We start from the raw sequence: 14,358 nt of genomic DNA on the forward strand, positions 1-14,358 counted from the left end.
AGGCGTCCCAATCTCAAACCAGTTTCTTCCTTTAAGAAGGAATTGGTAGGATTTGGTAATGAAAACGAAGTCCCGCTCGGATTCCTGGCTAGGCGGAACTCCGGAGCGGAGGCGGGCGCTGGTTTTGGTTTGGAGCTGCCCGCCTCCAACATCCTTTTTCTGAGGGGGGCAACTCTGCAGGTCGGAAGCGGGTGCGCTTTGACAGCGGAGGCAGAAACGTCCACTTTTTGGCCTTATCCGGATTCAGCGCTCGGATTGTCTCCAGGTGTCTCGTTGTCTGCCCGGGCCAGAGATTTGGAGTTTAGAGTGAGCGAAGCGGGCAGCTGCACTTTCCTGTAGAAAAAAAGGGATCCGAATCCGTCTCTTTCTTGAAGGGTTTTTTTTTGGGGGGGGGGGGGCTTTCTAAAAATAGATAAAAGCGGAGAGACACCCCTCCAAGAGGCTGAATAAGGATAGGTTATTCTGGGCAAGTGGGGGGGGGGGAATTCGAATTATACCTAGGGCACCTGAGAGCTACCCAGGGCTGCTCTGTGAACAGGCTGACCCCCGAGAGGCGAGCACTGGGGGTGGGGTGCGCCCAGATTCGTTGACGGGGTTTCTCTCCCTTTCGCAGAAATTTACTGAGGAGGCTGTGAAGAATCAAGGGGCGGGGGTGGGGGGTGGGCGCCGGGTCTCTGGGTCAGGGCCACCCCTTGCTCGGCGGACGAAGCCCCCTGTCTAAGGACTGCGGAAGAGACTTCCAGCGAAGTTGATCCGGTGCCTCTCAGTCCAGTGCTAGACTGGACGGGCCTCTGGGGCGAGGGGCGGAGCAGGAAATCTCCTGCAGCGGTGAAGCCAGCCAAGGCCAAAGGACAACAACGCCTCGTTTCCTCCCCCCCCACCCACTGCCTCGACCGTTTTCTGTAGCTGAGAGAAGGACCCGCTCAAATAGTTTTAGTGAGGTTTTGTTTTGTTTGTATGTGTGGTGTTTTTTGTTTTATAAAAAAAAACCCTACGTGCGCTTTTACCTAGTTTGGATTTGACGGGTCGCGCGCCGCGTTTGGAAGGGCCTTTGCCCGCCCGCTTTCTCAAACTGACCTACCCTTCCGCACAGTGGGTTTGCTTTATAATACTACGGTTTTTGAGAGGATAAATTATATCAGGAGGGCTGGGCGATGTTCGGCAGGGAAACGGGCGCCCTTCTGGAGTAAAGACAGAACGGCCGGCGCCTTTGCTTTGGCGCCCGGGACCCGCCGGGCTAAAGAGAGGAAGGGAGGCGTCGGCTGAGTGGCCCAGAATGCTCTGAATCCCGAACCCTTCGATGGCAGTTGCTGAAATAATAATAGCAATAATAATAATAGCAGTAATAATAATAATAATAATAATAATAATAATAATAATAATAATAATAATAATAATAAAATATTATAGCACCTATTCGGGCTATAAAGCGGGATATATTTCAAATAAGCATAAGAAGAAGAACAGAAGTAGTGCCCGCTGGATCAGGCCAATGGCCCATCTGATATCTTTCAAAGTGTCCTTAAAATGCCTTTCAAATAAAACGGAATAAAGTCTTCTAGCCTACCCATTTTTGCGCGCCGCTTCAAGGTAGCCAGGGAGCGTTGCGAACTATGGTAGTTTGCTTTGCTTTGCATTTTCCAAATAATGGTCGGCGAATTTTGTGACTTACTCCAGGAGCTGGAAGAGGACCCACCCAAGCAAATCCGAACTCCGGGGTTTAAAGGCGCTGGATCAAAAAAGGAACCTGGGATTGCGGGCGGAAGGTGGGGACTGGGGGTGGGCGCTTGCCCTAGCCCCAGAGGGGAAGGCTCTTCCCATGGAATCGGGCCCTCCGAAAAGAAAGTCCTTCTTTGTCTATTCCTTGGCTTGGGACCCCGTTCTCTCCTCAGCGCCCTCCCGGCCTGCCGTCAAGGAGGTCCGAGGTGGGCAAACCCTTTCTGGGGGCAGATGCTTCGGAAAAGGGGGAGAGGTCGCCCTCTCGCCAGGCGCTGCCCCCCTAATGCACCTTGGGGCGGCCGCGCAGCGCCAGGTTTCCTCGAGGGACCAAGGCGCCCTGGACGGCGCGCGTTGGGGGTCACCTTTTCCGGAAGGGGAAGAACGAAGCAGGCAAGCGCGTTGCTTGAAATCACAGAGCTGCGGAGCTGTCTGATTTTTAAACCTTTCCTTACCATGCCACCTAACCGAAAATAGTAATAGTAGTAATAGTTGTTTTGTTTTATTGTTGTTCCCACAGTAGTTATATCCACTGAAATGAATGGACGTGGCTAACGGGATTCAGTTGTTTGAGCTTATATGCAGTTGTTTTTCCTGTGACCGTTATTTTGTACAGTATTCAACGAATTTCTACTCAAAATGCAACCGCTGAGTCCATTCATATCAGTGGATCTACTCTGAGGGTAATTAGGACCGATGGCAACTTATCTGTTACTATTAATAATACAACACTTACATCTAGCCAAATTCTCGGGTTTTCGAAGTTCTCTTTCCAGCTGCGTTTCCTAAAATAAAGCCTAGTCGAGTTCCCTGGGACTTACTTCCGCACGAGTGGGTGGGTGGATTGGGGTCTTCATCACAACGTCCTTCTCAGTCTTTGGCATTTGCCACCCCACCCCCCACCCCTCCGCCGTCGAGTGTCTGAAATCTACGCCCCTGGACAACCGCCCGCGTTATAGCATTGCCCCGGATTAAAAAAGGAAAAAGAACCCCGCAAACCAAAGATACCCGAAAACGGGGTAGGGAGAACCAGAAGGAAAAACAAGAAAGAGGAAGCTAGGAATCGTTACGGTTTTGTGTTTGCAAACAAGCAAGATTTCGAGCCGAAATGGATTCGAAGCGAGTCCCGTTTGCTAGTTACGCAGCGCAAGTGCTTTCGGTTTTTAAAAACTCATACTAGCTAGGGTGAGAAATAATGGGGAGCGTGTGATGGTTTAGGGTTTAGGAGATCTCACCAAGCCGAGGCGGCGGCGGCGGCGGGAAGAGGGTGCTAAAATGTTTGGAGTGCGTTAAGGAGCCTGAATAAATGCGTCCCATTGCAAGGCATCTCCCGCCGCCCCCGCTTGCCCGCCCTTGGGGAGGCTGACCTCGCCTGGCTGGGACAGTGTCTGCCCACCCGCAGTGCCGGGTAGCCTACCATGAATTCCGTCTCCCTCCCAGCAAAGGAACTTGCAAGCTGGAGGCTTGGTTCTGAGAGCTGCGGGGCGAGCAGCCTCTTCGGGGCGGAGGTCGGCTCTTCGTTCCAATCTGGCTCTTTCCTTATCTCTAGATACTTGCGCCGCGGTCCCGGCCAGGGATTTTATGAGAGACAGAGAGGATCTTAAGGCTGCGATCTTGCAAGGTTCACTCCCTCTACCTGGGAGTAAATCTCACTGGGGCACGGGGGAGTCGCCTATAAGTAAAAACCTGCGCGGGATTTGCGCTATAAGGCTGTAAATTCTCGGGGTGTAGAGAGGGGGGAAATGCTCCATGGAGCGCAGCGGCTCTTGCTCCCGAGCAACCGCACCGAGAATCGCGCTGCGGAAAACGGAACATTCTTAAATTCAAGCGGTATGCGGAAAGAGATTTGCTCTTGAAGAGAACAAATACATAAATTGTAATAGAGAGATTAGATAAAAGTTGAAAACCCCGCTTTTGTTCTTTAAAACACTGCGCACCAGAGGGCGGCGAGCAGGTTTGAAAAATTCAGGTGATGCTCCGCCAACTCCGCTCCGGTCTTGGGCTTCGCCTTCATCATCTGACATTTTCCGGGACACCAAAATCCACGCCACATCTTGACTAAATGTGCCCCCTCCTCCCCACCCCATCTAAATCAAAATCGAGGTCTTGACAAGTTTTGGGGGGAGGTATTAATTGGACGCTAAACACCCCCCCCCCGAAAAACGACATCCTTCTGAAGCAAACTCTGATTGACGCTCTTGCCGGGTGTCTCTGAATGGAGATTGCAGAGGGAGGGTCGCGATCAGACTCGCAGGAGAAGGGGCTGTTTTTTAGAACTTTGATTGAAACTTCAAAGACAGAACAAAAGTCAGTTAAACCAACAGCACCAATTTTCCAGTTATTTAATCCATAATTTATTTTTACTTTTAGCAGCCAAAGGAACTGTTATTTCCTCCTGCTGCCTTTCCTCACTTTCCCGGCAATAAACCGAGAGATCCACATCTACTGGTGGTATCCAGAATAATATGTTCATAATTATAACTTGAAATTCTTGCTGTGTTATCAAAGAAGATAAAAATTGAAACACTGAATTAAAATGACCATTCACTTATTTACACACATACTTACTAAGACCTAATGGCTATATATATATATATATATATATATATATATATATACACTTATAATCAATCTGAGCAAGTATTAATACTTGTATCTGAGCAAGTATTAAGTATCTGAGCAAGTATTAATACTTGTTATTTCCCCCGTTTTAATATGCACATTTCTGAGTTAAGATGCTGCATGGAATGTGCTGTACACTTTGTTTTTACATTTATATATAACAATATATTCTTATCTTGATATATTATATTGAACACCCACACATACACTCTGCATAAACTACATTTTTTAAAAAGGTGAAAAACAGCCTTCTGGCAACTTGAAGATGAGCCTACTTCGGGGTAGATGTTTTCTGTTCCTTGACTATTGGCATCAGAGCAAATCCAAGAGATGGTTACTTTCCAGCAATACACCTCCCCCATCTAACCTAATCTAGTATTTTCTCTATGCTTCCCAGACATTTAAAATGTTGCATTCCACTGTCAACTGGCGAAGTTATTTCAAAGCATATTTAATCTGTCACTTTCCTGCTCAGCCAGGCTCCCAAACGGAGCCAACGTTCAACGCAAATTCCCCTTCTGGGTGTTGGGGCATGGCTTGCATCTCCTCCTTTCCCTGCTAGATGGTTTTAAAATGCAGAAGTGAGGCAAATAATTCATGTCTGATGGCAAGAGGATGCAATAATGCAAAAGGTATCACCACCAGTGTTACCAGATGCCACATTTGAAGTAGAAAGAGCACTGGGCATCGCCTAGGTGGATGACTGGGATGGTGAGGAAAGCAAGTCACAGCAAACTGCCTTAACCACGTAACACCAGTCCTGAGAGATCTGCATTGGCTCCCAGTATGTTTCCAAGCACAATTCAAAGTGTTAGTGCTGACCTTTAAAGCCCTAAACAGCCTTGGCCCAGTATACCTGAAAGAGCGTCTCCACCTCCATCGTCCAGCCCAGACACCGAGGTCCAGATCTGAGGGCCTACTGGCAGTTCCCTCATTGCAAGAAGTGAGGTTACAGGGAACCAGACAGAGGGCCTTCTCGCCCTGTGGAACGCCCTCCCATCAGATGTCAAGAAAATAAGCAGCTATCTTATTTTTAAAAGACATCTGAAGGCAGCCCTGTTTAGGGAAGTTTTAAATATTTAATGCTGTATTGTTTTTAACACTTGATTGGAAGCCGCCCAGAGTGGCTGGGGAAACTCAGCCAGATGGGCAGGGTATAAATAATAAATCATTATTGTTATTATTTCACTCTTGGTCTATCTTGCTCAGCTTTGTCTGCACTGACTGGCAGCTGCTCTCCAGGGTTTCAGGCAGGGTTCTCCCTCATTCCTATGTGGAGATGCCATTGGGGATTGGGACCTTCTGCGTGCAAGGCAGGAGCTCTGCCACTGAGCGAAGGCCCTTCCTTGAAAGAGCTGCAAGGGAGGGAGAGGGGGGAGCTGAAGAACAGTCAGTCAAGCAGAGGATGAGGAAGCCTTGAGAAATGGAAGGAGATGTTGTGGTGGGACCATCTGCCTTGGGAGCAGGGTGGGCTCTGTGTCATTGGAGGTATCTGAACAGGAGCTGGATGGCCAGCTGCCAGAGATGTTGTCCACTGCAGTTCCTGCTCTGAGCAGTGGGTTAGGCTAAGCGACCTCTGAGTTTATTTCAATTCTGTTTCCAGTATGAGTAGTCTAACACTCGAAAGCATGCAACCCCACAAATGTTTTTACCTTGACTTTCCTCAAGGCTTTGTGGTGTCCCAGAGGGTTCAGAGCGGCTGCCACCTATTGCAGGTGGGTAGTCTGCAAGCTGAGCCCCACTGACAGTAACAGAACTTACTTCTGTGTAGAGACATATAGAATGGTGCTATTGTTCTCTAGGGTGCTTTGCATGTGCAGAGGGCCAAGACATTATTATAAGTGGTTTTTGTTTGCTTGACGATCCCTTATCTTAGGGGGTCTGACATAATGTAGGAGGCTGCATCCGTTTGCGGAGGGCAAAATGGAGCTGCAATTGAGATTTCAAGATGTTAGGCTGCTGGTTACATTTAAAAGACAAATAGATAATGATGCTGTTCTGTTTGTTTTAGGTGTTTAACATTTCTAATTTTATGTGATTTCGTTTATGAGATTTTGTGGTTGTTCTTTTACCGTACTTTGGGGGTTTGAAATCTTATGAGAATAAGCTGCTTGGGAAGGATCTTTGTTTTTGAAAAACAGAACCCAAGTTGAACCGCCCTGAGACCTCCTGGGATAGGGCAGAACAGTGGTGCCTCGGGTTACGAACTTAATTCGTTCCGGAGGTCCGTTCTTAACCCGAAACTGTTCTTAACCCGAAGCACCACTTTATCTAATGGGGCTTCCCGCTGCTCCCGCGCCACCGGAGCACGATTTCTGTTCTCATCCTGAAGCAAAGTTCTTAAACTGAAGCACTATTTCTGGGTTAGCGGAGGCTGTAACCTGAAGCGTATGTAACCTGAAGTGTATGTAACCTAAGGTACCACTGTATATAAATCCAATTAACAATAACAACAGCAATTGATGATGGAGATGATACAAGCAGGCAGAGAGCACACTTGCACCTACCAGGGCCACAATTAAGGTGCAAGTTTACATGAGAATAAGCCCCACTGAACTCCTGAGGACTTGCTCCTGAGTAGACATTTAAAAGTTTGTGCTGGTAAGCTACTTGTTAGCTTGAAAATAAGGGGCTTCCCCAGCCACTCTGGGCGGCTTCCAAAAAATATTAAAATAGTGTAATACATCAAGCATTAAAAGCTTCCCTAAACAGGGCTGCCTTCAGATGTCTTCTAAAAGTCTGGTAGTTGTTCTTCTCTTTGACATCTGGTGGGAGGGCGTTCCACAGGGAGGGTGCCACTACCGAAAAGGCCCTCTGCCTGGTTCCCTGTAACTTGGTTTCTTGCAGCGAGGGAACTGCCAGAAGGCTCTCGGTGCTGGACCTCAGCGTCCAGGTAGAACGATGGGGGTGGAGATGCTCCTTCTGGTATACTGCACCGAGGCCGTTTAGCAAGTTCAAGTCCCATCAGTGTTGTGGAACTTCCACCTGTAAAGTGCATAGTTAATCTATGGAACTCACTCCCACCAGAGGATTAGACAAATTCATGGAGGAGAAGGCTACTTGTAGCTACTAGGCATGATGACTCTGCTCTGCCTCCATGGTCAGAGGCAGTGATGCTTCTGAATACCAGTTTCTGGCAACCACGGGAGGGCAAGAGTGCTGTTCTTGTGCTCGAATCCTGTTGGTTTCCCCCAGGCATCTGATGCGACCTTGTGAGAACGGGAAGCTGGACTAAATGGGCTATAGGGCTGACTGAGGAGGCTCTTAAAAGGTTGCCACTGTTGCTTTTTACTTTGTCCTTTAAAACAAAAAACACGATGTCCTTCCTTCTATCAGGCAGATCCTTGGGTTGTTTTGGCCTGAAAGGTAAACTCTCTACTAGCTTCAGACACAAACTGAGCTTGGCAAAGAGGTGAAAGGAGTGTGTTCTCTCTCTCTCTGAGAAAGCCTGTAATCAGAGGAGAAAATGTTAATTTTAGGACTATTCTGGGCACAGACGACTTGTGCTAACGAGACATAGGAAGCAAGGGAGGAGAATATTGAATTGGAAGATACATGTACCTATACAGTGTTAGGTACAGTACATACTTTTTAAAATGCGGATGTGGGAAATGTGAGTCTCTGTGTGCGTGTGGAACAAAGCACCATGTTTTAGAAACAGCCACAAATAGATGCGACGGCAGGAGTGTTTGAACCAGATTAGATGCACCCATGTATGCAGAGTGGAATACAGACTCATATTGAAGGCGTGTATTATGAGGGCGGAGGCATCAGTTGCCGTCTGATTAAAAATATGCCTTAATTATATGGATTTGACTATTCATGCACCACAGCCCTGTGAAGTAGGATGGCATAAAAATCCCTGCACCTCAGCTTGAGAAATCCTTTCCGTGGTGTGGGCTGCTGGCAGTTTCTCAGTAGGGAATGAAATGCGTTTCGGACCGTGCTTAAGGGGGGGGCGGCTATGTGGCCTTCCAGATGTTGCTGGACTCCAAATGCCATCACTCCCAGCCATCAGCCACATGTTGACTGAGGTCGTTGGGAGTCCAACAACATACGACGGGCCACAGATTCCCCATCCCTTTTGTAAGGCTTGACACTCACAACAGGCAATGAGGCTCTCAGCACTTGACTTAAATATGAGTGGTTTAAATTAAGCACATTCCACTGGGATTTGAAGCCTGAATGCAGACTGCAATTTAAACCTGAAAGTAGGAAGGCCTCCCCACTGGGGTTCAGTAGGGAGCACAGTACGCACTGCAGGGTTGCTGTTCGGATGGCTTTTATTTGGCTGCACAAGGACTGCAGCCTTTGTGTCTTCACACAAGTGCTGTGCAGTCAGGTCATTTTGGACTTGAGCTTAATAGTAATAATAGATTTTATTTATACCCCACCCTCCCCAGCCAAGACAGGGCTCAGGGCGGCTAACACCAGATATAAAACAATTGATTGAAATACAACTTAAAAAACAAGATTAAAACACAACATTAAAATGCAGCCTCATTTCAGTGGAAACTCAAATCAAAAACTTTTTTGGGGGTGAAAACGTCAAGTCTTCACCAAGGCCAACTATCCAGACTGGTCCTACGTGGGCCAGAAAAAAGCCAGGGAAGTCCCCAAATAGGAGTTCCATCACAGAAGGAAAAGGAAAGAGGGGGAGGGGATCAAGTTGATTCCAAGCCCAAGGCCAGGCGGAACAACTCTGTCTTACAGGCCCTGCGGAAAGAAATCAGATCCTGCAGGGCCCTGGTCTCATGAGACAGAGCGTTCCACCAGGCCGGGGCCAGTGCTGAAAAGGCCCTGGCTCTGGTTGAGGCTAATCTGACTTCCTTAGGGCCCGGGACCTTGAGGGTGTTGCTATTTATGGACCTTAAGGTCCTCCACGGGGCAGATCGGGAGAGTCTTAGACACAGTCCTCTTCTTCCACATGTCGCAAGCCAGGCTGGCCTGCTGCTCATTCTGCTGAGTGGGGCTCGTGTTTTATGTGTGATTCTAAATGTTACTTTGTTGCCTTGATAACTTTGCTTTTAATTACCTTTCTTCTGTAGCATCCACCAATTTAGTCCTTACGGTATTTACTTACACCTCAAATTTAACTTAAACATTTTTCAAAAGAGGGTTTCTTATTATTTGTTTTATTATTACATCCTGCTTTTCCTACACAAAGTTGTTCATTTCTTTGTCTGAATGGGCAGGTGATCTTATAAAAATACAGTTTTAACTTAACTACTGAAAGCATGTTCTGAAAGCTCTTGTTCATTGAAAGAATATCATTTTTAAAGGTATGACGTATTACTGGAACAGGGGACAGAAAAACTAGAGTTGAATCATAGCATCCTAGAGCTGGAAGGGACCCTGAGGATCATCTGGTCCAACCCCCTGCAATGCAGGAATATGCAGCTGTCCCTTACGGGAATCGAACCTGCAACCTTGGCATTATCAGCACCATGCTCTAAGCAACTGAAAACAATGTATGTAAACCTGCCCTCCCGGATTAAAATGTGGCTCCCCAAATTAATCTACCAAGTCGGAAAATGCTTTGAGTCACTACTTAAAGTGGTTGTGTAGAACAATGATAAGTGTTGCAGGTCTATTCAAAAATCCTTTTTCTTCTCTCTGCTGCTGCTGGTGAGGACTCAAGCTTTCCCCGAGCCTGTTGCAGCAATGAAAAAATTAATTAATACCGTTCCTTTGTTTGTACAACCATGCAAACAGAGCATCTCACAGCCAGCTTGCTGCATTCCCCATATGCAAGAAATTAGCACAGTCTTGGTTGTTCCTCCGTCGCTTTCCCTGCTCCCCCCTCTTTCCAAATTGGCTTTGGGACTGTTCAGACACAACTCCTCACTTGCGTTTTTCAGATGCGGTTCTGCTCTGGTTGTCCCAGGCTGCATCAGAGCAATGGGGTTAGTGCCAACTTGGGTGATGTTCTCTGGGAACCACTTTATCTCCTTTGTGGCCAACGGTGGTGGTGAGGTTGGCTCAGGTTTTGCACGGGGTCCATCTCTGTGTTGGATATGAAGACGAGTGAGCTGATAGTGCCAAAAGTTGGCTAAAATCATTGGACCTGGCTCTTGGGAGCTTGATAGTCAAATGTCCTTTTGCTTTATCCTTAATATGCTGAGTACTGCTTTAGCTCTACAAAGCTGCAGAAGGAGAAGCAGTTAACCTCCAAAGTCTGCCCTGCCCTCAGCACCACTGCAACATTTCAGAGCTGGGAATGGCACAATTCTGTTGGTGCAAAGTGGGTGCAAAGAGCCTGCAATAATTCCAGCGAATGAGCCAAGGGCCATGCTGAGGAGACAGGCCTCACCTCTGCCCCATTCTTCCTCCCTCCTTACAGGGCAGGTATCTATTACAGTGGTTCTCAAACCACTGTTGCCTGTGGACCACTTGAAAATGGTTGGAGGTCTCAATAGACTACTTAAGCCAGTGATGGCCAAACTCGGCCCTCCAGCTGTTTCGGGACTACAACTCCCATCATCTGTAGCCAACAGGACCAGTGGTCAGGGATGATGGGAATTGTAGTCCCAAAACAGCTGGAGGGCCAAGTTTGGCTATCGCTGACTTAAGCCTTTTTCCTCTCTTCTGCAAATCAAAGAACATGGAGTCCTCCAAGTAGCAATATTGGGATCTGTGCGTTTTAACTTGTTCATAAACCATCTAGTGTTAGGTGTGAACAGTGAGGTGGTCAAGTTCACTGATGACACTAAATTGTTCAGGGTCAATAAAACAGAGCTCTGAATTGCAATGAAATGCAATTCATTGTAAAAATGTGTAAAGATATATATGTTGGCACAAAACCACCTTAATTTCACATATATGCTCATGGGGTATGAATTGGTGGTGATGGACCAGGAACAAGATCTTGGGCTTGCTGTGGATAGCTCAACAAAGATGTCCCTCCAGTGTGTGGCAGCCATGAAAAACACAAATTATATGCTAGGGACCATTAGGAAAGGATTTGATACCATAATGCTATTATACAAATATATTTTGTGAGCACATTTGGAATATTGTGTTCAGTTCTGGTCACCTCACCTCAAAAAGGATATTGTACGGTTGGAAAAGGTTCAGAAAAGGGCAACCAAAATGATTGGGTGTGTGTGTGGAGGGATTCCCCCATGGGGATAGGTTGCAGCATTTGGGAATTTTTAGTTTAGAGAAAATGCAAGTAAGAGGTGACATGACAGAAGTTTTATGCATGGAAGGGAGAAAGTAGACAGAGAAAAGTTTTTATCTCTCTCTTACAACACGAGAACTTGAGAGCATCCAATGAAATGGAATGTTGGAAGGTTCAGGGAGATAAAGGAAAGTCCTCCTTCATGCAGGAGTTAAACCATGAAACTCCCTCCCCCAGGAGGCAGGGAGGGCTTGGACAGCTTTAAAAGAGGATTGGACAAATTCATGGAGGAGGAAAAGGCAATCGATAAGCCAGAATGGCCATGCTCTGCTTCCATAGCAGTGCTTATGAATACCAGTTTCTGGGAAGCACAAGGGGGCTCATGTGCTCAGGTCCTGCTCCCTGGTTTCTTACCACATCTGGTTGGCCACTGTGAGATCAGGATGCTGGGCTGGCACTTCTTATGTACTCATGCTCATCTGCAAGGAAGAAGGAAGGCAGCTCCCAGGATGACTCAAAGAAGGAGCAAGACACAGATGGGTCATGGTGCAATGCCCCCTTACCTTGCAAAGGGAGGTAGATTTCTCTGCCAGGAGAATGTTTTCAGTCCTTAGTATGGAACTGAAGGGGAGCAATTGTCTGCACTAGGTTAGGAGTTAGGTTCCCTCAAGTGGAATATTGAACTCTTGCCATGTTTCGGCTGGGAGGAGGGACAGGTGTATTTCCGCTGCACAGTGGAGAATGATCACCAGTGCACGTCACGAGAAGCGATGCACAACCCGTGGCAAACCTGTATCCCATTGTTGTTGGACTTCATTTCACAATGTCAGCCCCGACCAGCATGGCCAAGGATCAGGGATAATGGGAGCTGTGGCTTGTCAACATCTGGGCAGCCACATGTCCCCCTTCCCTGGTCTACGGTATAAATGAGAGCTGCTTTAAGCATCAACACTACCCACCTTTCGCCCTAAGGAACCTTGGGAATTGTAGCATTTCAAAAAGCTATGATTCCCAATGCTCTTTCCCAGTGGCAGTGAAACAGTTTCAGGTGATGTAGCATGACTGTGCTTTCTGAGGACCAGCTATACCCTCTGGTTCCTCCAGGTGGGAGAGTCACCTGGAGGAACAGGTGTGCTATATCTCTTTGTGGGACCAAGGTTTCGTTGCTACATTTATTTATTTACTTATTTATTTGTTGCATTTGTAGCCCGCCTTTTTCTCAAAGGAGCTCAAGGTAGTGTACATCGTGTTCTCCCGCTTCTCACTTAATGGCCACAGCAACCCTGTGGGGTAGGCTAGGCTGAGAGCCAGTGGCTGGCCCAAGATCACACCCAGTGAGCTAGGGTGGTGAAGTAGAGAGTCGAACCCTGGTCTCCCAGGTCCTAGCCTGGCACTCTTACCACTACACCACACTGGCTTTTGATTCACTGTCCCAGGGGATTCACTTTCCTGAGGCTACTGTTTCAGCATTTCAGCCTGAAAGGTAATGTGACCTACTGGGCTGAGATTAGGGTTGGTGGTGTTGTACGAGAAGTTGCGCCAGCTTTTGCCGCAAGAGTGAGCAGGAGGCACCCGAAGCACTGCCAGCTTCTTCACTCTCTGTTTCTCTCTCCTTGCAGTCAGTTTGGTACAAAATGCGCCCGTTGCCGGAGGCAGATCTATGCCAGCGACTGGGTCAGGAGAGCCCGCGGCAACGCTTACCACCTGGCCTGCTTTGCCTGCTTCTCCTGCAAACGTCAGCTGTCAACTGGAGAGGAGTTTGGCCTGGTGGAGGAGAAAGTCCTGTGCCGGATTCACTATGACACCATGATCGAGAACCTCAAGCGCGCAGCAGAGAATGGTAGGTGGACACGCCCCCCCCCCCGGATCCTGCTTACCCCCTCTGTGAGACGGTAGGAGGTGTGATTCCCTTCCCCTCAACCCTGGACTTATCCTGGTTGATGTCTCTCGACAGAAAAGCGCAGAGATCCAATGCCCTCCAAGCAGCTCACAAAGGATAACTAAGCAGAGCGGAAATGTGTCGACTTCCGAAAATTGGCCTCCATGTGTTTCTAGGTGTTGAATATTCTCCAGATACGTGCTAGATATTTGCCGGAAGTTTACCAAATACTTGATCTCTATATTTGCAAGCTATTTTGTTGTTGTTGTTGTTCCGTTATTTCTTGCTCGGCGATATCTGATGTGCAGCATGCAATGGCATTCAGAATCTGACAAGGGTTGCCATTTTCCATTTGGCGCTTACTATTCATTATTTATTTATTGCATTTATACCCCCACCCCCTTTTCTTCCAAGGGTCTCAAGATGGTGCACATGTCCCCCCCCCATTCTTCATGTAATCCCCACCACAGCCCTGCAGGTAGTTTAGGCTAAAAGAGGCAGCGACTGACTCCAAGGTCACACCCCGTGTCCTTCATAGCCAAGTGGGGATTTGAACCCAGGTCCGACTCTGGCACTCTAACCACTGCACCACACTGGCTCTCCAAAACCCAAGTCACGAAGAGATGCCAGCCAGCCACTTTCATAGAGGAAGGCTTGCAGCTTAGTGGGTAACGCACCTGTCCTTCGTGCAGAAGGTCTTGAGACCAGTTCCTGGAATTCCCAGGGGGAGCTGGGAACTCTCAGGCCTCTCTCACTGTCATGGGGAATCCTGCGGACTGCCATTTTGTGAAGGGTGCTGGCCCCACAGACCTACAGTTCCCAGCATGCTCAACAAACTACTGTTCCCAAGGTTCTTTGGGGAAGGTTTTCTCCCCATGGCTGTAAAAGGAGTATGAGAGTGCTTTAAATGTGTGGTTGGGATGTGGCCAAAGACTTCTGCCTGAAGCCCTGATGAGCTAAGGTGGACCATACTGGGCTAGTGGGACCAGGGATCTGACTTAGTATAGGTTTTTTTTAT

At 47.8% G+C, this 14,358-nt stretch overlaps 1 protein-coding gene across 3 annotated transcripts in view; it reads left to right on the forward strand.

The window, feature by feature from the left end:
- Nucleotides 1–14,358, forward strand: part of LHX6 (LIM homeobox 6) — a 41,823-nt gene that overhangs the window by 2,943 nt on the left and 24,522 nt on the right. For all 3 annotated transcript variants that reach the window (XM_028714459.2, XM_028714461.2, XM_077922684.1), the window contains exon 4: nucleotides 13,081–13,301. In XM_028714459.2, the coding sequence (XP_028570292.2) occupies nucleotides 13,081–13,301 (221 nt within the window). The remainder of the gene's footprint in view (nucleotides 1–13,080; nucleotides 13,302–14,358) is intronic.

This window comes from Podarcis muralis, chromosome Z (assembly GCF_964188315.1).
Source record: "Podarcis muralis chromosome Z, rPodMur119.hap1.1, whole genome shotgun sequence".
NCBI classification, from domain to species: Eukaryota; Metazoa; Chordata; class Lepidosauria; order Squamata; family Lacertidae; genus Podarcis; species Podarcis muralis.